Source organism: Sciurus vulgaris (assembly GCF_902686455.1).
Source record: "Sciurus vulgaris genome assembly, chromosome: 4".
In the NCBI taxonomy this organism is placed as follows: domain Eukaryota; kingdom Metazoa; phylum Chordata; class Mammalia; order Rodentia; family Sciuridae; genus Sciurus; species Sciurus vulgaris.
Window position 1 is genome coordinate 47,265,953 of NC_136464.1, and position 25,494 is coordinate 47,291,446.

The 25,494-nt window shown below is 43.1% G+C and overlaps 1 protein-coding gene across 4 annotated transcripts in view; it reads left to right on the forward strand.

Annotated features, from left to right (window-relative positions):
- LOC306658793 (pulmonary surfactant-associated protein A-like) overlaps nucleotides 1–23,257 on the forward strand; it is a 202,180-nt gene extending 178,923 nt beyond the window's left edge. The window contains exons 1-5 of one of the 4 annotated variants that reach the window (XM_079136103.1): nucleotides 20,083–20,212; nucleotides 20,880–21,077; nucleotides 21,320–21,439; nucleotides 22,214–22,291; nucleotides 22,760–23,257. In XM_079136103.1, the coding sequence (XP_078992229.1) occupies nucleotides 20,906–21,077; nucleotides 21,320–21,439; nucleotides 22,214–22,291; nucleotides 22,760–23,136 (747 nt within the window). In that variant the 5' untranslated portion in view covers nucleotides 20,083–20,212; nucleotides 20,880–20,905 and the 3' untranslated portion in view covers nucleotides 23,137–23,257. Of the gene's footprint in view, nucleotides 1–20,082; nucleotides 20,213–20,879; nucleotides 21,078–21,319; nucleotides 21,440–22,213; nucleotides 22,292–22,759 lie in introns of those variants that run through there. The other 3 variants (XM_079136100.1, XM_079136102.1, XM_079136101.1) reach the window with 3 other exon arrangements.
- The last annotated feature ends 2,237 nt before the right edge of the window (nucleotides 23,258–25,494 follow it).

Sequence of the window (25,494 nt, forward strand, 5' to 3'; positions counted from 1 at the left end):
AGGCCTCCTGCTAGAACACTGACTGCTTCTTTGGGAGTGAACCTTGGCAGAATTTCTTCCCCTTCCTTTGCCCGGCATTCTCAATTCTGAAGAAAACACCTAAGTGATTAAGATGTTAACTATTAAATAATCGGCTAAATAATCACCAGAATATCAGGATTTCTGATGATCTTCAGATAGCACCAGAAAGTGTTTCACCTTTCCCATTTCTCAATTCTTGGCTTCCACTAACACAAAGCATGTAACTTTCTGTGATGTCTAGCTTGCAGAAAAGTGATACATTTTTCTAAAGAAATTACAGAAACTCACACAAAGAGGTCAGGATCCACTTCAGTGGTCTAGTCAAAGAATAAAAAGGAACACCCTGTATGATGAAGACCCAGCATCCCTGACCATTGTACAGCTACACCTCCTTTCCCTCCACATACCTGAGTTCCACAAGATTTTGTTGTTGTTGTTGTTTTGTTTTTTAGTGATGGTGAGGAGGTTAATAGCCTGCCCCATCATCTTAGGGCCAGCCCTGAAATAAAACTGTTTTCCTTCCCACCAACTCTGGTCTCCAGTATTGACTTTCAAGTGGTAAGCAGATAGACCAGGTGCAGTAACAAATCTGGTGAGTCAGTCAGGAGTAGTACTCTACAGGCTGTGCAGCTCTTTGGTTTATGCTACTGAGAGGACCATCAGTTGCTCATAAGAGTCAGCTGCTAGTGACAAGCTGACCCCATAATTGGGATTGTAGGGGATTCCCAGAAGTTGTCAGAGTCTTGTCTAGGGAATTCTGCCTTTTCTCCTTCTTGTAGCATCAGTTGCCTACAACCACTTCATTCGTGGAAGGAAAGTCTTTGGGGGGCAGGGCAGAGGGTAAGTTGACTGACTCCAGACTGGGTAGTTGTACTGGTGTGAACTGGGAATCCTCTACTTCTGCTGTTTTGGGCTCAATAGATACTTAGATCTTGCTTGGGTCATTTGCAGTACTAATTGGTGTGAGATAAAATGTTATGGACTAGTACTACCAGCTTCTTTCAGAGGAAATTCGTTTGCTTGGAGGGCACTTTTGTGCATTTGGTTTGACTTTTACTCTAGAGATGATTTTCTGTTGGAATGTTGTTTGGTCACAACATGTATTAGAATCTGGAGAAAATGGGTCCTGGAGACAGAATAGGACAGGATTGATTCAAATTTACCAAAGCAACTGCCCCCAGGATTCCTAGGGATGGCTTTAGCAGAGATGCTGGTGGTTGCTCCACTTTTTGGTATGGATTTCTCCTGTGCCTTTTTATAAACTGTTGAGCTTATGGTAACATCAAATGGCCTGTCTCTGGTAAATCCACATTGGATTTTTCATGCCTAGTTTAATATATTTGTTTGATCAGCATGCCAAATTTATAACATTTCTTGCAAATACTTTTAACATAATTATTAAACTGTAGTTATAGGGTTAACATGTAAAGACCTTTGGATTTCTGTATTTTCTATTCTTCTGGTTTCGGTTTGTAGTAGGTAATTTTTTTAACCCAAGGTCACTCGGAAGTTTGTTATTCCACCGTTCTAAATGAAATGCAAAACACTTAAGAGTCAACCCCTAAACTCATTAGCTACGGAGGGGAAAAAGGGCAGAAGAAACTTTAAAAAAAATGCCAAGTTGCTATGTGAACAACTTTGCCTGAAAAATTTGGTCTCCAGTCTTCATAAGACTGCAAATAACAATCTTAGAGTAGATATTTGAACAGGTGACTTTAATAGTCCCATTTTGTCAGAAACATAATTTAAATTATGTCTTTTAAAGCAATAAGACTTTTGTGTATATATGTGTTCATGTATGTTACCCTTATGTAAATATATCTGTGTGATAATATTTCCCAAGGAATTCTGTTCAAATTGATTTTCAGATAAATGAGCATTCAACATAAACTAAAACTGTTAAATTAACACAGACGCCTGTTAAAGTCCAAAAGTTATGTGATAGAGATAAAACGTGGAACTCATTTCTAAGTAAGTCAACATATTGAAACATCAATCAACAAATACAAATCCAAGTACTCTTGGCTTCTTAAATTATATAAAAACTATATGTATATTTGGGTCTATTCATGTATTTTCATACATTTTGGTATGTAGAAAAATAATTCAAGATTGCTTTCTTTCTGAGTCATTGCTTTAAAAAAGGAAAGTCACTGAGATTTAAAATTCTAATTAACAAGTATAATTGTCTATGCAAAGAATTTGTCTGCATTCAGAAAAGGAGTGTTTTAAAATACAATTTTTTAAAAGGAAATGAGACAGAAATGAACCAGTTAAGTAAAAAAGGAGAAGAAAGCTGAAACAGCTGGGTTTATACTCTTTCATACTGGACGGGGAACTCAGTTTGGTCAGGAATCTTCTCCAGGGCAGGGCAATTTTAATAAAGAGATAAATATTCTGATGAGGACTAACGGGGCTCAGGGGCTTCAGGGGACTTGTGACACCCAGTCCACATTTCCCCACAGAACCCAAAGGTGTAACTGATGGTGGGAGACAAATTAATCTAAATTACATTTCTGGAGAAATTCAGGCTTGCTCATTTCCATGGTCATTGGACTGTCAGGTAGGGAGGGGACCTGATTCTGAAACAGCTTCATGTACATGACAGGACGTCCTGCTGGTTCTGAACTGAGACCTCTGCCCAGTGAGTTTTGCTCTAGGATGGTTCAATGGAATAATCCCCAAGTCTATATAGCTGGTCCTGCTGGGACTGCCAGTCAGAATCACCATCACCTGAAATCAGTAAGAAAGTGAAGACCAATGTTTGGACAAAGAGAACTCCAGGAAGAGCAAGAAATGCCCAACTTGTGAAATAAATCATCATGTGCTAAGATAGGAAATACTGAAGGACATGCAGCACATTTTCAAAAATAATTAAGATCTGCCCACCATAATGAGGTGGTTCAGGACGTAAATTCTGTAGTGCCAAGCTCTTATGCTATATTAACTAGTGTACCAGGAGAATATGTGTGGTCCTTAGTACTGAATTTAAAAGAATGCATTTTTCTGCATACTATAGGCTGAGGAATAAAAATTTTGTGATAGAGATTATGGGTTAGATGTGAGGTATCCCCCAAAAACTCATGTGTGAGACAATGCAAAAAAGCTTAGAGATGAAATGATTGGGTTATGAGAGTCTTAATCCCTGATGGGGATTAACTAGGTGCTAACTCTAGGCAGGTAAGATACGGATGGAGGAGGTGGGTTATTGGAGGCGTGCTTTTGGGGTATATATTTTGTACTTGGAAAGTGGGGTCTCTCTCTGCTTCCTGGATCCATGTCCTAAGTGACTTTCCTCCTCCACACCTTTCTGACATGATGTTCACCCTCACCTCAGTCCCAAAACAGAGTTGGTCATCTATGAACTGAGACTTCTGAAACCCTGAGCCCTAAATAAACTTTCCTCCTTCAAAATTGTTCTTGTCGGGTCTTTTGGTCCTAGCAATGAAAAAACTGACTAGAATGGTGGTTATAACCTTCCAAGAAACTCTAGAGATGAGGCCTGTTCCACCCATGATGTTCTGCCTTGCCACAGGCCCAAAACAACAGATCCCAGTGACTATGGACTGAATCCTCTGAAACCATGAGCCAAAATAAATATTTCTTCACTTTAAGTTAATGTTCTCAGGTAGTCACAGCAGTAGAATCTGATAACACAGCAAGGACACAAACATTTAATCACTTGCCAAATTTAATTTCATAACAATGAAATTCATATGCATTAAGAAAAAACACAAAGGTAAATAAAGGGCACAGATAAGTGACACATTAGGAAATATTTGCAATGCCAAATTGAGTGAGCTACACATCAGTAAGAAGATAACAAAACCTTGTTAGGAAATAGACAAAATATAAGAACAGGAGTGAACAAATATAATGAAAGAAATGAAAAAAGTTACAAGAAACAAAAGTTGCTCAGCTGCACTTACATTTAAAAAAAAAAACTTTTTAAAATGCATTTTTTTCTTGGCAAACAGATGGCAAAAATAAAAAGAAAGTTCTTAAAATCCAGGGCTCACAAAAAAAAAAAAAAAAAAAGAAAGGATATAGATAACCCTAAACATAGTGGGGTGTAACTTGGCACAAACTTTCTGGAGAGAAATTTGATTCTTTCTTTTTGAAGTGTAAATGTACTGTTCAACTGGTTAATCCTCGGGTCAGAGGCACCATCAAATAAGGAGGGGGAATTAGCAACCCAGGCAGTCGTAGATCAGGTGACTGAACCCTGGCCTGAAGGTGGCAGGAGGACAAGATCACCATGTTCTGGAGGGAGGAAGGGGCCTTTCCTGACTACTGAAGATCAGGCATCCCCTCTGTCCCCAAGTCTGAGGGGGCTGCCTTCAAGGTTTTCAGGTCCCACAGGAAGACCCTGGGATGCAGGCTCAAGCCAGAAAAGCCCTCTCATCCGAGGCTACAGTGACTGAACCAATCATGCAGCCTGAGAGGATAGGAATTCCCAACTGCAGAAGCTATTCAGGATCCCAAATGACAGAGAACACTGAGGTGATGCAGGTAAGTACACTTCTAAGTAAAGAACAGGAGCAGGACCAGGATGGGCCAGCATTTTCCTCTACTTCTCTGAGACGGTTTGCCCCCAACGCTGGCTTTCTGGAGGGACAATTGCTGGGGCTGAAGTGTGCTGGGATCTAGTCTGTCCTTTAGTTCTGAGCCCAGTGTGTTCTCCAGCAGAAGGGGCAGCGCTGGCCTCTCAGCTCTGCTCTGGCTTCCTAGAGGCTCCTCTGGAAAAAGTGTGGGGCACCACGACCCCATCAGCCCCTGTCCCTGCCATTACCCTGAGGTGTCTTTGTACCTCTCTCCCCTAAGCCCAGTGCCTCCTCTTGATAGGAGGTTGGGTGTAGTGGGCAGGGTGAGGCTTCTTCACCTGCTAGGTGATCTTGAGCTATTCTATCTTCTTACTGTGGCTGAGAGGAGCCCGATAGCCCACCCTGGTCCCTTCCGGGTGTGCTTTGTCCTTCCCAGGAGGCCTTACCTGATGTCTCCACCTCCCCGAAATTGCAAATTTATGCCTTTCCTTAAAAAAAAAAAAAAAAAAAAAAAAAAAAAAATCATGTTTTACTTAGCTTTTGAATTTTGGGCATCAAAGCCTTTAGATTCCTGAGTTCTAAGATATTTTAATTTGTTTCTCATTTCTACTTCTGTTCTTTCCTTATGTTTCTCTCTTCCATTCCTAACTTTCAGAGCTGTATGTTGGTTTAGGTAACATCTTGATCCAAAATTTACTTCTGAAGAAGTTCTAAAATTTCCATTTGCTTGATTTTGTCTTCAACTTTTCACTTGTTTCTAGTTTCACTGACAACTACTTGCACTTTTCAAAAAAACCTCAAGATTTTTCTTTGTAATCCAAATGGTGAATTTTAATAAATGTGTGCTCACCTGATGTTATCAAGATATAGTTTTGTAGTTATTTCAATCAGTTAAATAATTAAATTAACATTGTACATATTTATATTTTTAATTATATCATTCAGACATTCCTGGGACAGAGATTTTAAGTTTTCCTTAGGGAAGTGACTGACAAGAGAGAACAATAATGTGTGAATTCTAAGGAATGGCAAACGATGACTCTGTGCCTCCTTCATTCATGTACTTATTCATCCTCCTGCTCTCTGTGCTGGTTGCCAGGCATAGGTTCAATTCTGGGCAGAGCCCTGGTCAATGATCTCAGTGTTGTGACCCAGCGGGCCATGGTGGCCCAGAGAGGCCTGCAGCAGCCTGGGGAACTAGCAAGGAGCTTCAGCCTTCCAAGCAGCTCCTCTGTCTGATCCCAGAAGTCACTTCAGTTTCTTGGCAGAAGAACTTTAGGCACATGAGACCAAGTCTTGCTTTTCCTGGATCTCAGCAGGAGATGGGGAGGGTGTCGTGGCAGGCAGTGTTGGATGGTTCTCTTGTTCAACCAGTGACAGAAAGATGTTCTGTACAGAGGCACCAGGGCCCCACCAGCTGTGGTCCAGTTCAGTGCTAGTTCTAGTGAAAGCTCTCATAATGTTTCACACTGGGATAGAAGAAGGCAGAAGCTCAAAAATGCCTGACACCCAGACATGTCCACCTTGTGAACTGGAGCTACAGATTCAAGGGTCTCAAAGAAAACCTAGAAGGAACCTGTTGTGCTCTGAATCTTAAATGTCTCCCAGAGGCCCATATGTTGAAGATTTGGCTGGCAGCTTTGGCAGACTTGATTGGTGCTATTGGGATGGGGTGGAATCTTTAAGAGGTGGGGTCTAGTGGAAGGAAGTTAGGTTATAGGGGATGTGCACTTGAAGGGAAATTGAAATCCTGGCCTCTTCCTCTCTCTCTGTCTCTCTGTCTCTTTCTCTCTGTCTGTCTGTCTCTCTCTCTCTCTCTCTCTCTCTCTCTCTCTCACTTTCTGACACCTTGAGCTGAGCAGCTTTGCTCCACCATGTGCTCCCACCATGATGCTTTGCCTCACTACAGGCCTAAAACAATGGAGCCAGCCAACCATGGACTGAAATCATGAGCCAAAATAAACCTTTCTTCCTTAAAAGTTGCTTATCTCGTGTTTTGTTTCAGCGATGGAAAGCTGAATATCAGAACCATTTTTTCTTGGAGCCAGATCCATTCCTTGAAGAGAAAGGTCATAAGCATCATCTCTAGACAGGAGGAGCAGACCTGAAACAAAATGGAAACAGTGATTAAATGTGAGCCTCTATAGATGAACCATCATACAGTTTATGACCCAGATGGAGCATTTATCAGGGAGCATTTGACCCCATCCTGGGCACAGGATTTGACTTCCTCTGAAACAGAAGACCTTCATTCTGCTCCCCTTATGCCCCCACTGGCTGCTAGGCCTTCCTCTACCACCTCCTTCTCCATTCCCAAAGCCTATTTCCATGAACCCATGTGTGTTGTTTGTGGCAACCAGATGTCCTCTTCCACCTTCTCCTCCAGGGGAACCCTAGAACTGGCTTTCAAGATGGGATCACTATCCTCTTTGTCTTTCCTCAGCAGATGGACACAACCATTCAAAAAATGGAAATGTGTCATCTTCTGGCTTCATGGAGCCATTAATCCTGCTGATCCAACTCCCTAGTCACCACAAGGCCCTATTTAACTTCTCTCTTTTCTTTAAATGTGTGTGTGTGTGTGTGTGTGTGTGTGTGTGTGTGTGTGTGTTTTCCAGCCTCGATTTGTTCTCAGAGCAACAGTCAGGGCATGGGGTTTGGGGGGCTTCAGTCTTGGAGACAAGGGCAGGGTTGCAGGTCTGTCTTCTTGGTCTGGGAATATTTGGGGGATCCTCCAGCTGGGCCATACAGATTACCCTTCTGGAATTGCCAGCTCTCTCCTCTCTCCTCAGTGGACAGAAGAGTGGGTGGGAGGGCAGCTTCACCCAGCAGGAGCCACCATCTCCTCTCCCAGCCCCTCTCCTGGGAAGGACCCCCGGGGCCACACTGGCATGTCTAGATCTCCATGTCCACAGGGCAAATGTTGTCAGTTTTTTGCTCTCTGACCCACAGCTCTCTATCTTTGCCTGGGTCCACTTTTTGAAGCAGTTGGTCCACAGACTCAACTGTGCTTTGGTTGAACATGTCCTTCTCATGCCGTAGCTGTGTGTACTGGCACAAATGTAGCCAGATCATCTCCACCTTCTCCACTTCCAGCCACTCCAGCTCCAAAGTGGTGGTCACCATCTCTTCAAACCACTTGGACTGGGCCTGGTTGTAGAGGTCCACACAGCACATGAGGTCATCACCAGCCTGTGTGGACTTCTTCCAGGCCTTCTTGATGTCTTCCTCTGTCTTGTTGCTCAGCTTGATCTCCAGCTGCTGGGTCTTCATCTCCAGGTCTCTCTGCCGCTCTGTGAGGGACTTCTCCACCGATGCATAGGGGCTGGCGAGTTGCTTGCAGAGGTCAGCGATATGGTGGTCATACTTCTTCATGCCTTTCTTGAAGTTCTCACTAAAGTTCATTAGGGGCTCCTCTACCTCGCCATGAAGCTTGGTGAAGAACTTGAGATGAACTTCTGCTTCATCTGCAAGGATGCAGCCAGGGATTCTGAGGGAGCTTAGCCAAGTTCTTTGCATATTCTTCTTCAATCTTTATCCTCTCTTGGAGGAATTCAGACATTTCTTCCTGCATTTGTTTGCCTTTCGGTTGCTTTTGGAGGAGCAGTTTGAACCCTGCCACGGTGCCATTGCTTGGGGCTCTGTCTTATCAGCCCAGAAGCAGTCACAGTAGCTCCACTCTGTTGGCTTCAGCAGCTGCTCTCCAGGCATTGTGTTTGGGTGAGGGAACATCTCGCAATTTATCATCTTCTCTGTGTGGTCAACTTTATTTTCAAGATTATTGGTTCTGTCTTCCAAGTGATCTCCTCTGTTGGTGCTACTCTCCATTGAACTTTTATTTTGGTTTATTGATTCCTTCATTTCAAAGATTTCTTCTACATATCTTTTCAAGGTCTCCATCTCTTTATTTAAGATATCTTCCATCTCCTAAAACATAGCTCTGATTTCACATTTTATATCCTCCTTAAAGTCATGGAGCAGTTTTACTAGGTAAATTCTGAACTCCTCCTCTGAGATTTCTTCTCCTGTGTTGTCAGTGGATTCTATAATTGGAGCATCCTGGTTTGTTTGGAGTGCTTTATTCCCTCCTTTTTTTTTTTTTTTCCATTTTATTTGTGTGTCTTCCCATCTAGCCGTGGGGATCTGAGGCAGTACAGTTTCTACCCTGTAGACTTATAGTGTCCCTGAAGGGTTCCAGTACCTCACAAATCTTGGTTTCAGTTTCTGTAGGCTCCGCCACGCCTCAGTCCCAAGATGGCTCCTGGATCACAGACGATGGATAAACTCCAGTAGAATGTGAGGATATAGAAATAGGCCCCCAAGAGGGAACTTCCCTTTCAGTTTCCCTACCTGCCCTCTTGCCTTTAAGTGTGTTTTTAGTTGTCAATAAATGTTTTTAGCTGAAAAACTTTTTATGTGTTTTACTTTCTCTCAAATTTGCATCTCAGCAGAATTACAAATTTATGAATCATACCAAATGAACTGCCACTATTTAACTTATTATATAGTGACTTCTAGAACATACCAGGAGTCCATTTTAATTCAATGACATGGACCTCCATTTCCTAAACAACATGCTATTATCTGGGAGCAGTTCAAGCACCAGAGACTTTTGAAATGTTGTAATACTTTGTGCTGATGCTTCTGTGCTGCTCAGTGACAAGAGAAGTGCAGAGGCTATTTTTTGCTTTCCACAAATGTAAGCTGATTCGATGATGGCTGTGATGTGCTGGCTTTGGGGAGGGCAGGTGTGTGGGCTGAGGCCTCCCAGTGGTCTGGGCCCCACAGACAGGCTGCCTTCTGGCAGGGTTGGACTGAGCTCAGCTGCTTATGGCAGCAAAAGTACGTGCTGGGATTTCTCAACTTTGCTCCATATCACCAGGGCATCTGGACCACAAAAGCCTGTCCAGTGTCACCCTCATCCATCCCGAGGGTCTTGAGGCTTCCTGCATCAAGCCCTGGGTATCTGCTGCCTTGGAACCAAGTGTTAGGAAATGAGTGTTGCTGAGCCCAGAAGCCTGCTTGCCCAGGGCTGAGTGTGACTTATGGGCAAAGAGCAAAGTCAGAGCCTCTGGGTAACATGGTGAGCAGTCTTGGGAGCTGAGGTCCAGAGCAGGTTTGCCTGCAGAGTGGAAAGCAAGACAGCCTGACTGGAGCCTGATCCATGGCTGTGGCCACTGCGGGCAGAGTGTGCACTGAGAGAAACCTGAGCAGGAACTCTGTGGGCAGAGAGGGCAACCTTCAGGTTGAGATACCTCTAGTGCACTACAGAGCCTCCCCCAGCCTCAGTTTCCCCATCTGTTACAAGAGAGTAAAGATGGTTCTAGGCTTGAGGTAAGTCTGATAAGGATGTGGTCGACATAAAAGGTCTAGCGAGTGTCCACTACCTCACAGGTTTTCTGGAGTGAATAGTGGTTCACCTTGGGCTTCTCCAGGGCTATGGCACTGATGTGGGCTCTGTGGACAAATGGGGATGGGACAGGCAGCCAGAAGGGAGACTCTGTTCCTATTAGACCAGGTCATGAGGGAAGCAGGGGAAGTAGGAAAGAACTCACTGGGAAGAATTAAACTGTCTCCTGTCCTATCAGGGCAGCTGCTGCGAAGTAGCCCTCTGAAAATGTGGAGGGAATCAACAGGGAGAGAGGGATGTAGGACCTTCTGTCTGCACAGCCTCTCAACTGCCTGCAGTTTTTAATACAGCCAGGAGAGGGCAGCGCTGACCCACACATGCCCTGTGGATGGCAGAGGCTCCCTCTTGGGAGTTGTGTGTCCTGTGAGGGACGACAAGGTGCCGTTATCAGTCCAACCAGATTTCACAGAGTCTTAGTATACCTATGTCGCCCTCCTATCCCAGAAAGTACTCCCTGTCTTTGAGGGAGTTCTTTTCTAAGAGGGTAAGAATAATGCACACAAGTGCAATTCCTCGCAGTATTTGTAAACTGTCGGGGGTGGGGGGCAGCTATCTTCATGCCCATTTTGACAGGTTTAGGAACTGAGGCCCATTGCAGGAGTCACCATTATCAATGAGCAGCAGAGCCCCGTTGAGCATGGAGTGGACTTTGGCATGCGCCTGCCCCGTTGGTCTGGGACAGCTATTTTGGGGACTGAAGTCCTCTTTTTGGAGGAGGGCTGCAGGCTTGGGAACCAACCCTTGCTTGGGTCTTCCCAGAGCCCTTCTGCCTGGGGACACCAGCCCATGTCCCTGCCACTGGATAGCCTGGCACTTCCTGGTTCATACTTATCCATAATATTGCCCTTAGGTAACTCTGTGTTACCTGCTACTGCTCCCTGCAGGGAAGGACCTCCTGCCCCTTTGCTGTGTGCTGACCCGTCTTCTACAGTTACCTGGGCGAGGCTCTGTCTCAGAGTGGCATATGGGAGCAGGTCTTACCAGCTTGCAGGAGTGGACCCTTTCCAGCATGGGTCACACCAGTCTTCTGTGGCATGCTCAACTGGAATTGCTATGTATATCACCTTTTCAGCCCAGTGAAGTAGATGGTGTTAGTATCTCCACTTTATAGATGGGGATCTGAGATTCCAAGAGGTCCAGGGACAGGCCCAAGAGGATGCCCATGCAGGTGGCCCCTCTGCCTTCTCCAGAGCCTTGCCCCACACGCTGTTTCTGCATCCCCTTCTCTGTGTCAGGTTCTGCAGCCCCTTCCTTCCTTGGCTTCCCACACTTTGGCTGGCACCAGGTAGTACTTGGGAAATACAGTGAAGTTGAAACAAGCTAATGAAGGAAGGAATAAAGTCCATGTGGTCTCTGTGGCCATCGAGGGGCACAGCCTTGGGTCATACTTTAGAATGATGAAAAAAAAAAAAAAAAAGGATGCCCATTCTTTAGAAATGACTTCCTTTAAATTGGGTCCTTGAGACAGGATCCTGAAGGTTTGACCAGAGCAGCCAGGGAGATGCTAACTACCTTGCTCACTGGCACCAAAGAAATTCCCAGGCCAGGAGCCCTTCAGTGGGAGTAGTGTGGGAAGCTCACAGTCAATTCAAAGCTCTCTCTTTTCACAGGGTAGGTGGCAGACCATTTGTCTAAATCCCTCAGGTGGGGCTCCTGGTGCAGCCCACCCTGCAGCTTTCCTGGGGAGGCAGAACCTCTTCCTGGGAGCTGCTAACTGCAGTTGCCCCAGCTCTCTTTCTAGCCTTTCTATCCTTTCCCCTCCTCCCCTCCCCTCCCCTTCTCTTCCCTTCCCTTCCTCCTCTCCCACACCCCCATCCTGTGGGCATCCTATCATTCTGTATTCGAGTGTTGAAAAAGTGATCCACTGAATGGCCTCAGTCCTTTTGTCATAGGTCACTTGGGCATATTTGGTTTCTCCATTCTATCTTTCTGATCTAGGTGTCCATCCTTCAGTCAATATGAGGTCCTCTTTATATTTTTTTCTTCTTCCCCATTTCTTTAAGAAAGGATTGCTGGAAGTATTTCTCCCTGAGAAGTAGAACTGGCTTTTAGCAGAACCCGCTGTCCCACCTGAGGTATGAGGAATTATGTCACAGCTTGTAGCTGCCTTCCTGGATCTAGATCCAGGTCTAGATCTCCCCCATCTTTACACAGGTGATTTGGGGTGGGAGTGAATGCAAATTTCTTTTTTCACTAAACACGGAAAGTTTTCAGTCTCTCTGTCTTTTTCAGAGGAGGAACGTCAAACTCATCCGTTTTTTTCTTTCATGAATTATGCCTTGGGATTGCACCTAAAATGTCATTGCCAAGGTCAAGGAATCTAGATTTTCTCCTGTGTGAAGATCTAGGAGTTTTATAGTTTTGCATTTTACATTTAGGTCTATGACGTGTCTCAGGTTACTTTCTGTGAAGGGTGTGAGGTCTGTGTCTAGGATTTTCTTTTTAGCCCACATGGAAGTCAGCTGCTTCAGTGCCACTGTTAGAAAGAGGACCTGTTCTCCACCACATCATCTTGGCTCACTTGTCAAAGACAAGTGGACTATATTTATGTGGGCCTATTTCTGAGCTCTCTAGATTCTGTTACACTGATCTATTTCACTATATTTTCACCAACATTATACTCTCTTTTCTTTTTAAAAAAATTAATATTTACATAAAAATCATACGTATTAATGGAGAATGATGTGATATTTACATACATGTATGCATTTTGAACTCAGGTAAAACATTGTCTATCTCCTCAAATATTTATCATCTCTCTATAGCAAAATCACTCAAAATTCTTTCTTATACCTTTTATTGAGATACACAGTACTCAATCACTATCTGAAGCCACCCTACTGTGCAACAGCATACCAGAGCTTCTTACTCCCAATTGCAGCATAGTAACCATTGGACAAACTTCATCCACCCCCTCCTTATTCTCCACAGCCTCTGACAACCACCATAATACTCTTAATTTCTGTAAGATCAACATTTTTATTTTTTACTTATGAGTTGGATGGTGTAGTATTTGTCTTTCTGTGTCTGTTTTTTATCACTTAACACCTAAAATGTCATAATGATGTCCATGTCCAGTTCTATTCATGTTGTTACAAATGACAGGATTTCCCTTTTTATGGATAAATAACATTCCATTAAGTATATGCATAATATTTTCTTTATCCATTCATCAATTGACAGACACCTGATTGCTTCCCTCTCCTGGCTATTGTGAATAGTGCCACGGTGAACACAGGAATGCAGATGTCTCTTTGACATACTACTTTTGTTTCCTTTGATACATACCAAGTAGTAGGATGGCTGGATCATGTGGTAGTTCTATTTTTAATTTTCTGAGGAACCTCCATTCTGTTTTCCATAATGACTGTACTTATTTGTGTTTTTGCTCAGAGTGTACAAATGTTCTCTTTTCTCCACATTCTCACCACTTTTTATCTTTTTGACCATAGTCATCCTTACTGAAATGAAGTATCTCATTGTGGTTTTAATTTTCATTACTCTTAACAATTCTACTATTGATGTTTCATGTTTCAAATTTTCCTTAATATATTTTTTCAGCTCAAGGATTTTTGTTATATGCTTTAAAAAATTGCTTCCATCTCTCTGTTAAGTTTTTCTGTTGGAGTAATGAATTGTTTTTCTATGTTTTCTTGAAGTTTATTGAATTTCCTTCAAAATAAATATTTTTAAATCTCCATCTGAGAGTTTTATCATATTGGTTACTATTAGATCAGTATCTGGCACTTTATTTTGACAACTAGGTGAGGTCATGGTTTTCTGAAAGTTTTCAATGCTTGGTGTGCAACATCATCTGGGCATTAAATGTTTAAGTATTGGGCTGGGAATATAGCTCAGTTGGTAGAGTGCCTGCCTCGCAAGCACAAGGCCCTGGGTTCAATCCCTAGCACCGCCAAAGGAAAAAAAAAAAAAAAAATGTTTAAGTATTGATTCTAGTCATTGTGATCTGTCTCTGTGCCTGTCTTGATAGAAATTCCAAGCAGGCCTCTTATTTTCTCTAATCCTATAGTCACTTCTACTTTAGCACTACATGGTGCACTAAGTCCAGGTTTGTTACCAAGACTGCCATTGGTGCATTGTCACTGTTTCAACACTAGAGGGTGATTCAATCCCATATTTGCCCCAAATATGCAATTGCTATATTGTTTAGTGTGAACCCAGAGAGTACCTAAAAGTGATAGTCCATTCTCCCAAGTCTCTCCCAGATGTTTCACTCATAGTCTCCAGCCTGTGGTTGAGTACTCTGGGATTCTGTCCAGCTCTAGGCTCTCATGTCACACCTATGGCCACCAATACTATTATACCCTGAACCCATTGCCTGCCAAGACCACAGCACTGGTATAGGACCAAGACCCACAGTGCCATGGGCTGTGTGGATTCAAGGCCTAAGTCTGGTGCAGCAACCACAGGTGATCTGGCCAGAATAAAAACCCAATACACTGGTTTTTCTGCCTACCACTGGGGCTGCTCCAGAGGCTCTGTCTATAGGCACTGGCCTGAGGTTGGAAGCTGTTAGGATCTTCCCAGCATTAGGTTTCTCCAGCCTGGCCCTGAGCTCCAAGGCATAGTCCTGTGCTGACTACCTATCCTACCCTCAGTGAATTGAGGGTTAGTCCAGGCTATGCAGCCTAAGGTTGTAGCAGTGGTGGAGGCAGTCCCTTGGCTACCAAAGCTGACTCTAAACTGCATTGTGCCTGAGTCTCACATTATAAGAACTGCACAGTCTCAGGGTTGCATCCAAGCCCATGTCACAGCTGGCAACGACACGGGCTGAAACATGAATCCATCCCACTGGGAATCAAATCTGGAAATGATGCAGGCCAAAACTCAAGTCTGTGAATACACAATCCCCTACTTGGTGCAGGGAGGTCTCCCTCCCCCATCCTGAAGTTGGAGAAGGGGTGGCAGAGACAGGCTAGCACAGTTACAGAGACTCAGTTTGTGGGTATTGGCCTAGGGTAGGGCTCATGGTTCTCTGCTTGACACCAAGTCTCACTGTGGTGGGTCTGGTACTGTTTTGAGACTAAGGTCTACACTTAATTCCTTCTTCCTTCCCAAGCAGGTAGTGTCCCTGTCTACACTGGCATTGGGGAGGAGTGATACTGGTCTACTCTTTTTCTTCCTCCCTTCTTTAAGGCATCTTTTCTTTTTTTTCTTTTCAAAACCAGGCACTACCGTCTCTCATCTGGCTTCTCAGCTCTTGTGAAGGTAGTTGGCGTGTGAATAGCTGAGTTCATACTGGTGTGCTTGTGAGGCGATGATCAGGAGAGGGTCTTGCCCAGCTGCTCCGCCCCCCACTGTGTCTCATCTTTAGGTCCTCTTGGATCCTCTGGGCAGCCTTGAAGTTTCCTCTTATGGGCAATTTCATCACCAAAGCGTCTACTTTCCTGTTTCAGCTCTCTCCACACGCTGGCTTCCTGGAGCCAAAGTGTACATTTCTGCATCAAATCCCATACTCCTCCATTCAGTGACAGCGCTCCAGCCTCCTCCACCTCTATTTCCTCAGTCTCGCCACTTGATTGCGTCATTCTCCCTAACTGAAAGCATAGCCTTTATGAATAAAAGAGTGACTTTAATTCCCATCCCTTACTGGGTTCCCATGCTTTTAAACACCATCTCATCTCTTTGCTCCCTTTGCAAGGGAAACTTTCAGAAATATTGGAGCTCTTACTGTCTCTAATCCCCTCCTATTCACTCTATCTCTTATTTAGCAATAGCACAAATATAGTTTGCTAAACTTTGAATATGGCTTAAGTGTGCTCCCCAGAGGTTGATGTTCTAGAAGCTTGGTTCCCAATGTGGCAATGCTGAGAGGCAGTGGAAACTTTAATAAGTGGGGCCTAGTGTAAGGCAGTTACGTCACTGGGATCACCAGCCTTAGAAGGAGTTAATGAAGTTCTCATGCGATCCTGGTTACTTCCTGTGAGAGTGAATGAGTTGTTATAAAGACAGCAAGTCTGAATCTCTCTGGCTTCCTGTCTCACCATGCTATTCTTTCTCACATGTACAACCACCATGATGCCAACTGCTATGTTATGATTCAGTCTTCACCAGAGCTGAGTAGATGCTGGTGTCATGCTCTTGAATCTCAATGCTTTCAACTAAATAAATTTCTTTTCTTCATGTATTACCCAACCTCAGGTATTTCATTACAGATACAAAAAATAGATTAATACATGTACCATAAATTCATCATTTAAAAGTGAATGACTCAATGACTTTTAGTATATTTACAGGTTGTATAATCCTTATCATTATCTAATTCCAGGATATTTTCATCACCCAAACAAAGAAACCATATGCTCTTTAGTAGTCATTCCCAGTTCCTCTCTCCCCTTAGCCCCTGGCAAGGAATAATTTACTTTCTGTCTATATGGATCTGCCTCTTCTAGACAGTTAATATAAATGGATTCATATTATAATATGGTGCCATTTGTATCTTTCTTCTTTCTTTTAGCATAATCCTTCCAGGTTCATTCATTTGTAGTATACTTCATTATTTTTATGGTTAAGTAATGTTCCACCATATGGATATGTTACATTTTGTTCACCCATTAATCAGTGGATGAACATTTTGGTTGTTTGTATATTTTGCTCTGAACAGCTGTGTACAAGTTTATGTTTGAACTCCTAGTTAGAGTAGAATTGCTAATTATAGAGCAAATCTATATTTAATATTTTAAAGAGCTTCCAAGAGTTTTTCCAAAGAAGTCGTTTCATTTTCCATTCCATTAGCAATGTATGAGATTTCCAATGTCTCTGTACTTTCCCAAGGTTTATAGCATGCTGTCATCTTTTATTAAAATTATAGTCATCCTAGTGGAGGTAAAGTGACATCTTATTGTGTTTTTTGTATTTTATTGATGGATAATTATGTTGAACCTCTTTTAATATGCTTATTGACTATTTGCATATCTTCTTTGGAGAAATTTAGATTCTTTGCTCATGTTTTAAAGTTGAGTTGTCTTTAAAGTTGATTATACAAATTTGTCTTACAAATTTGTAAGAATTGTAAAAGTTCTTTATATAAATATTTTCTCCATTCTGGGAATTGTCTTTTCACTTTCTTTGCTGATTTATTTATCCTTGGATGCACAAAAGCTTTTAATCTTTATGAAATCCAATTTATTTTCTTTTTTTGTTTATTTATTTATGTTATGTCTAGGAATCCATTGTCAAATGCAAGCCATGAAGATTTACACTTATGAAAAAAAAAGATTTACACTTATGTATTTTTAAAAGAGATTTTATGGTTTCAGCTATCACATTTAGGTCTTTGCTCCATTTCCAGTTGATTTTGTATATGGATGTGTGGGTCCAAATTCATTCTTTTGCCTGCGGATATCCAGTTGTTTCAGCAGCATTTGTTAAACAAAACTTATTCTTTCTCCATTGAATGGTCTTGGTTCCCTTATTGAAAATCAACTAAGCAGAGATGTATGGGTTTATTTCTGAACTCCAAATTCTATTTCATTTCTCTTTAGTCTATTCTCTGCTAGTATTCCACTGTTCTAATTACCATAGCTTTGGAGTAAATTTTGAAATTAGGAAGTTTGACTCCTCCAACTTTATTTTTCTTTTCAAGACTGGATATTCTGGATCCCTTGCAAACTCATATGAAAAACCTTTATCTTGTCAGTTCCTGGCAGAAACGCATTTTGATAGAAATTGATTGAATCTGTTGTTCAATTTGGTAATTTAATAATATTAAGTGTCTTAATTCATGAGTATGGGATTTTCCATTTATATAAGTCTTCTTTAATTTTAGTTAATGATATTTTGTAGGGACTGGGGATGTATTTCCATGGTAGAAGTGTTTGCCCAGCATATGTGTGCGTGTGTGTGTGTTAGATTTCAGAGTATGTATCTTGCACTTCTTTATTAAATTTATTCCTTAAGTAGTTTATTCTTTTTGATGCAATTGCAAATTGTAATAGGAATAAACATATTACATTATTCTTTTTAAAAATGAAATGACAAGTTCGGTACAGCGGTGCATACCTAAAATCCCAGATACTCAGAAAGTAAAGGCAGGAGGATCACAAGTTCAAAGCTAGATTGAGTAATTTAGGGAGACCCTATCTCAAAATAAAAAATAAAAATGCCTCGGGATGTAGCTCAGTAGTAGAGCATCCCTGAGTTCAATTCCCAGTACCACAAAATTAATTAACTAATTAATTAAAATATAAATGAAATGACATTTATTAGAGAGGCACCAATGTGATACATACATATGCACATATGTATACACAAATATGTAATAAATATATGTGCATGTGTGTTTGTGTGTGTGTATAAAATACATGTTTATTTATTTAATATGCTGAGTTTATCAGGGAAGAAAAGCCTTCTCTTTCTTCCCCTTCATGTTGTTGAGTTGGACCCAAACTCCTGAGATTAGAAGTGACTTTAAAATAAATATAATCAGTAAATTAATTTGTGCTGCCCTTTGTTTCTAAATACAAATAGAATAAGCACATCCTCTCTGGCTTGGGGAGGGTATTTTCGAGGATTTAAGCTGTTTTGGAGGAGAAATCCATGAAGCTCCTCTGAGCTCCAGCTGACTGAAGTATCAAATGAGGATTTACTTTCTAGATGCTTCATAGAGTTGTGATGATTCAAAAAGACAGAAAACTCAAGGGAGCCACATATGGACACCTCACCTGGCTGAGGCATGGGGCAGGTGGAGAAGGGAAGTCAAGATTTCCCTGAACAGCTGTGGGAGTTCTCAAAGCTGCACAGGTGCCATGCCCCATCCTCAGGAAGAAGGCACGACTTCCACTTTACATCTCTTTGGTCTTAACTTCAATCCTACTTACAGGAGTGCCTTATTTCTGGTCTCAGTCACATTGAGTGAGGAGGGCTTCTGCATAGGAGGGAGTAGGACTCTCTCTGAGGTGGCTTGGTGTGGACTGCCCAAGCCCGGGCACGTGAAGAGGACATCCCCACAAAGGAGGATCCCATGTGGGGAGATGGCCTGGTCATGGGGTGTAAGGCCCTAAGGAAGAGTAAGGTGGGTACCTGAGAAGGAAGACTACCTGGCGAGCATGTCAGAGCCTCAGCCAGGTGAGGAGAGTATGTACAGAGGAGTGACTTGACTTGGGCTGTCATGACTCAGCAGTACTAAAGCCAGGAAATACGTTATTAATGACATTCCTTAGATTAGCTGGAACAATGTGCTAATAACGGTAGATTAAGACTTTCTATAGATATTGCACCCCCTTAATTCCCGCATCCTAAGTGAACAACTTCCCACCGCTGACCTTTGGCATGTCTCAACCCAAAGTTCATATGGATAAAAATAAATAAGTGGGAAAAAAAGAAACATTTAGGGAGGAATGGGATCTTTACATAGCTCCAAAATACCTCCCCCCAAATAGTTCCCGTGTTAAAAAAAAAAAAAAAAAGAACTTGGTGGTATAGAATCCTGGCACATACAACCTTCCTCAGATGATCAAGGTAGACATCATCAAGATTTGAACAAACTGAAGTCACATGCCACCTGATGGAAGGTGGTGAGAAGAACATACCATTATTTTCATATTTCTTCCAAAGTCGCAGAATCTGAATCCAGAAAAAAAAAGAAAAAAAAATTGCTGCTCTCCTGTGAACTTCCAGGCACCATCCTGCCTCCCCACAGCTGAACCTGCCGGGACAGAGAAAAACTGAACATGCAACCTATTTACCTGTCACTCTATTCATATGCCCACCAATTCAGGCACAAGGTTTCAGAGGCAGGGGCTGGTTATCCTGGGGATTCAGCAGTGAGAAGATCAAAGGACAGACAGTGTGCTCCAGTTCAAACTGACGGCTCCAAACTAGAGCCACAGTCTCTGCACTGTTTGAAACCAAACCAGGAACCAAATGGACCTCCATCAGTGCCTGTGTAAAAGATTTTATCTTTTACTACAGAAAAGTTTGTTAGAAATGAGTGGGTGACCTCAGGCAGAGGGAGAATCTCCTTCTTACAGGCCTGGAGTTTTTCTTTAGCGATCTGGGTTCCCCTCAAGTGTTCCTCCAGCCTAAGAGCTCTGTGGGGAAATGTACTATGTAAACAAGATGGCTACTTCCTACCTGTCCCTCCCTGGAGGAGAGGCTCTTAAGATAGGGGCCTCTCAGGGATGGGGAGGAAGCCTGGCAGCCCACATCCCTATAAATGGTGCTCTCCACTCTGACTTGGAGGCAGAGATCTACCAAGACAGGAGTCTGTGTGTGGGTAAGCTCAGCCCCCATTCCCTGGTATATGGATATATGGGCCCTCCATAGCATAAGGATTTCAGGACCAGTCTAAGAGCCAGAAGACTAACTAAGGGCCTGAGAAGGAGGGGACTCCTCATCATTGACCACTATGTAGGGGATAGGCTATGGCCCTTGGTTATATCTGTTCATTCTCAGGTCCATTATTCCTAAGAACCCAACAAAAAGGGTAACTGGGAATGTTGAGGGTCAGATGAATTGAGTCAGAGAGTGAATGACCACTGGGAGGGACAGGTCAAGATTGTGTCCAGGGCACTGTAGATTCATCTGAGGCGAGAGAGGTGCAATGAGTGCCTCGGGAGCCTCACCGGGAGATGCTACCAAGAAAACACTCCATGAGAACCCAGGATGCTGACTCTCCAAAACTCTGCTCCTCACCTGCCCAGGGCTCACACCACCTCAGGCCAGAGGCATGGGATATAAGACCATGCTAGATACTGAATGATGCTGGGAATTCCTGTGCATGAATAGTTTGGGTCTTCAGTTCTTCTCAGTGATCTTATCTGGACTGAACTGGGTACTCAGGCTCTGCCATATTTCTGAGTCCTGACAACTACAGCAAATATGAAGTGTTAAGGGGAGACATTTGTCAATGCTGCAGATGGGTCAATGACCCTTCTCTTCAGCAGGAGAAGCAGCTGGATCAGGAGCCATGTTGCTGCGTTCTTTGACCCTCACTCTGATCTTGATGGCGGTTTCTGGCGTCATGAGCAATGGGACAGAAGTTTGTGTTGCAAGTCCTGGTATCCCCGGCACTCCTGGATCCCATGGCTTGCCAGGCAGAGATGGGAGAGATGGTGTCAAAGGAGACCCTGGACCTCCAGGTACTGCGTTGGAGAGCCCACCCTCATCTGAGAGGCAGGGACACATATTTTTTAGGAAGCCCATTTGACCAGGGCTCTATACTGGGTCTGAGACTCAGTTGACTGGGACACAGTGGGAGTTTCCTAGGGAACTTAGGCTGGAGCATCTGGAGAGTCTATCCTTGAAGTGTTCACACAGTGATAAGTGAGTCCACTTAGATGGAATTTGAAGTCCACACAACCATGTCCTCTTCTCTCTACAGGTCCCATGGGCCCCCCAGGAGGAATGCCAGGTCTCCCTGGGCGTGATGGGCTGACTGGAGCCCCTGGTGTCCCTGGAGAGCGTGGAGACAAGGGGGAGCCTGGTGAGAGGGGCCTACCAGGTGAGTGGGAGCCAGGGGAGGGGATGGGCAGTGGGAACTTGGGCACAATGCCCATGCAGCCAGCAACATGGGGGATAACAGAGATCAGACAAGTGGTGGAGGTGCCCGTGGCATACTGCTCAACCTAATTAAGGAAATGTGAGGTTGAAGACAGAAATCAGAGGTGTTCAAGTAATCAAGTAATGTGGTCACAGTTTGGGGACTGATGTGTGTAGGAGGTGCTCCCTGTATCATGACTGCTTATGGATACAAGTTATCAGATGAAGGAAGAGGGACAGCACTGGGAGGCATGGCTCTCCCTGGGGCTGAGACTCTGGGGCATTCTGAAAGGTATTCAGGATTATGTGCATGAGGGATCCAGGCAAAGATTATGATTAGGAGTCCCAGGTGCAGAAGGGAACCCCCAAGCTCCAAGTAGTATCAAGATCTATCAGGAGACTGCAAAAGCAATCATATTTGCCCTGGGTGGAGGGTGGAGGAGAGGACACTTTCTAGAAGCCAGAAAAAAAAAAAGCACACAGAGGTGGTCAGGCAGAACCATTCAAGGGATCTAACAGGAGCAGGAAGAGGCTCATCAGGGGTGAGGCTGCATTAAAGGAAGATGAGTGTTTATAGAGTATGGAAACATTCCACCTTGTGGACCCTCAGGCCTGCACAGAGGATGTAGACAATGAGAGGGCAGGGTTCTAGGGTTACAGCTGGCAAAATACCTGCTGGGCAGCAAGTTGGCATCTTGTCTGCTTGCCCCTCATCCTGGTGGGGGTCTCTCCATAGGACTTCCATCTTATCTAGATGAAGAACTCCAAACCATACTCCAGGACTTCAGACATCAAATCTTGCAATCAATGGGAGGTAAGGAGAGTCCTTGGGGTCTCACAGGGTAGAGTTCCCTCCAGCCTCCAGAGCCTATAGATCTGAAAAACAAGTATAGACTTTCAGGTTTGGGAGAAGGAATGATGCTTTCCTTAAGTCTCTGCATGGTCCAGAAGAGACAGAAGTAGACACAGATTTTCTCCCAATGTCCTAGGATAGCATGTTCTCTGCCTATCCTGCTTTCTATTGCATCCCAGAAAAGTTCACATTTCCTGGCAACAAGTAATTTTTAAGAGGATGAATGAATGAATGAATGAATGAATGAATGAATGAATAGATGGATGAATGAGGGAAGAGAGAGGAATTTATAAAACTGGAAGAGGAAGGGAAGACCAAGAGAGGCAGAGATGAAGAGATTGGAGAGAGCCTAATGGTAGAGACCCTGGGTCAGCAAGATGGATGCAGAGATAGAGATTGATGGCGTGACCCAGACTCCTTTGCTCTTAGTTCTCAGCTTGCAGGGGTCCATTCTGGCAGTTGGAAAGAAGATCTTCTCCACCAATGGTCAGTCGGTCAACTTTGATGCCATTAGAGAGTCATGTACCAAAGCAGGTGGCAACATTGCTGTCCCAAGGAGTCCAGAGGAGAATGAGGCCATTGCAAGCATTGTGAGGAAGTATAACACTTATGCCTACCTGGGCCTGGCTGAGGGCAACACTCCAGGAGACTTCCATTACCTGGACGAGAGCCCTGTGAACTATACCAACTGGTACCCAGGGGAGCCCAGGGGTCGGGGCAAAGAGAAGTGTGTGGAGATGTACACAGATGGAACATGGAATGATAAGAACTGCCTTCAGTACCGTCTGACCATCTGTGAGTTTTAAGCAGACACTTAGGCCACAGGGTAAATAGGATCCTGCCCTGCCTTTCAGACTCCATTCTGAGGCTCCAACAACATTTATTTTAAAATTTAAATTTCAACAAAACATATTTGTGATCATTAGACCCAAAGGCATTCTTAATCTCTTCATCCTCCAGATGGGCCTTGACTCTTCTCCCATGATCACTAACCCTTCTTGACACTCCCCTGGGAGTGCCTCTGTCTTGGCATTGTACTCAAGGCAGCCACTCCCAACCTTGACCTTCGGTAGGAGACAGAGACCTCCTTATTCCTCATCTTCTCCAGTTTTTCTTTTTTTCATTTATAAATGGCAACCATGAGGTCTCAGGTTAGAAAAATCCTCTAAAATCACAGAGTGCCTGCTTCCTGCTCCCTCTACTCTTCCCCTGCAGCCCAGTCCTATTAAAACTTAGAAGTCTTGGTTAAACACAGTGATAGAGATAGAGTTCTAGAAAATCACAAATGTGTGGAGCTAAGGTGACCTTCAGGATTATGCAGAACCCTGGCTTTCTGGGGTATACCTGGTCACCAAGAGGTCAGAGAGTTAGGTGGTGGTCCAGAATGGAGCTGATGGAACTCAGTTCTCTGATTGGTATCTATTGCTTTGAGTTTTAGGGTGCTAGCTCAACCCCTGACCTAACAGCAACCAGCCTACTCCTCTTATGAAGAAACCTCACACCTCAGATCTAACCCACTTAAGACCTCCATGAGGCATTCACACCATCAACCCTAGCACTCACTCTGCTTTCTTCTTTCATTAATTCATTCAATCAGGGATTTCATTAAAATCAACTGTGCATAAAGTCTTGGACTGTGCCTTGGTGTGGGTAAGGTATCCTGTGCCCCTTTGGAATATTTATTTTTTTCTGAGCTAATTTCTTTATTTTGAATGGAGATAAAATATTTGTTGCTGTTACAATTGTTATCATTGCTCTAACTACCCAAACCACTATCATAACTACTATCATAAAAAGAAGCTGTTTATCAAGCATAAACTATGCACCAATCACCTTGATCGACACTTACAATACTTCTTATGAAACATTACTTAATCTTTAACAATTTCACGGGAACAGTATTATTTCCCCATTTTAAAAATGAGAACACTGTTGCTTAGCAAAGTCAAAAGTATTACAATGAAGAGCAGATGGCAGAGGCTGGATTCAAATCCATCTACTCTACCTGAACCTCATATTCATGATCACTCCACCATTGAACTGAGTAGACATGACTTAAGAATAATAAATTATGAATGTGTTGACATGAGTTTCCACTGTTTTGGTTTCATTTCTGTATTTATATAAATCAAATGAGTTCTGGCTCTGAGCCCCACTTGCCTGAAGAGTGGAAAATCCATTCTCAGGATATGCTTTCTTTGGTGGGTGGGGCAAACTGATCTTCTTTAAGCTGTACATGGGGATGGGGGGCCGCAGAAACATCCCAAAGAACATACGGACATTAGTGTTGATAGCCAGTGTGTAGCTAACTCCTGGTCTGAGTCCACAAGGTCCATATGTGAGTGGTGACATCTAACCTTCCATACCCCATCAGCCACCTGGAGGTTTTCTAAAGTGCATGGTTGAAATGGCATTCAGGGCATGGTCCCAGGTCTGTGAGCTGCTCCTGCGTCAGGTCTATGATACATGCCTCACACCCCAGGGCCACATGGGAATGGCAGCATGTCCCAAGAGGGGCAATCACATATACATCTCATCTCCAGAAAGGCTCTGCCTCCACCCACCCTCACACTTTGAACACTCTCACCGCATTACTTCTTTCCCTGAGCAAAACGAAGTTCTAGATCAAAACCCAAAAGACAGATGGAACTAGAGTGCTATTTCTTATTCTTTCATGCTATTGATTTTTAATCTGATCACCCTCCCACATGGGCTCAGAACCCAGCATTGAGCCTTACTATGATAACAACACTAAATTTAAAAATTTTTTAAAGCAAGGAGAATTTTTAAATAGATACAGTCTAAGCTTCTGAAAATTGATGTATCCTCATTTCTTATTAAGTTTATTTATTGTAGCGTTTTATTTGATATTGTTACTATGTTATTTTAAATCACATTTTAAATTAATGATCATTGGTTTGTGAGAAAACTTGACTTATTTTTTGTTCATATTATATCCAACCATCATTTTGGATTCTCATTCTCCCTCTAATACTTCTGAAATAATTGACTTTTATGTTTTATAAATAATGATTATATTTATAAATGATGGAAATTTTGCTTGTTCCTTTACAGTACTCATAATTCCTGTATTTGAATTTTTATCTTTTGACAGGGTCCAAGAGCCCCTATGCATTGTTGAAGGGATCCAATGATAACATGAA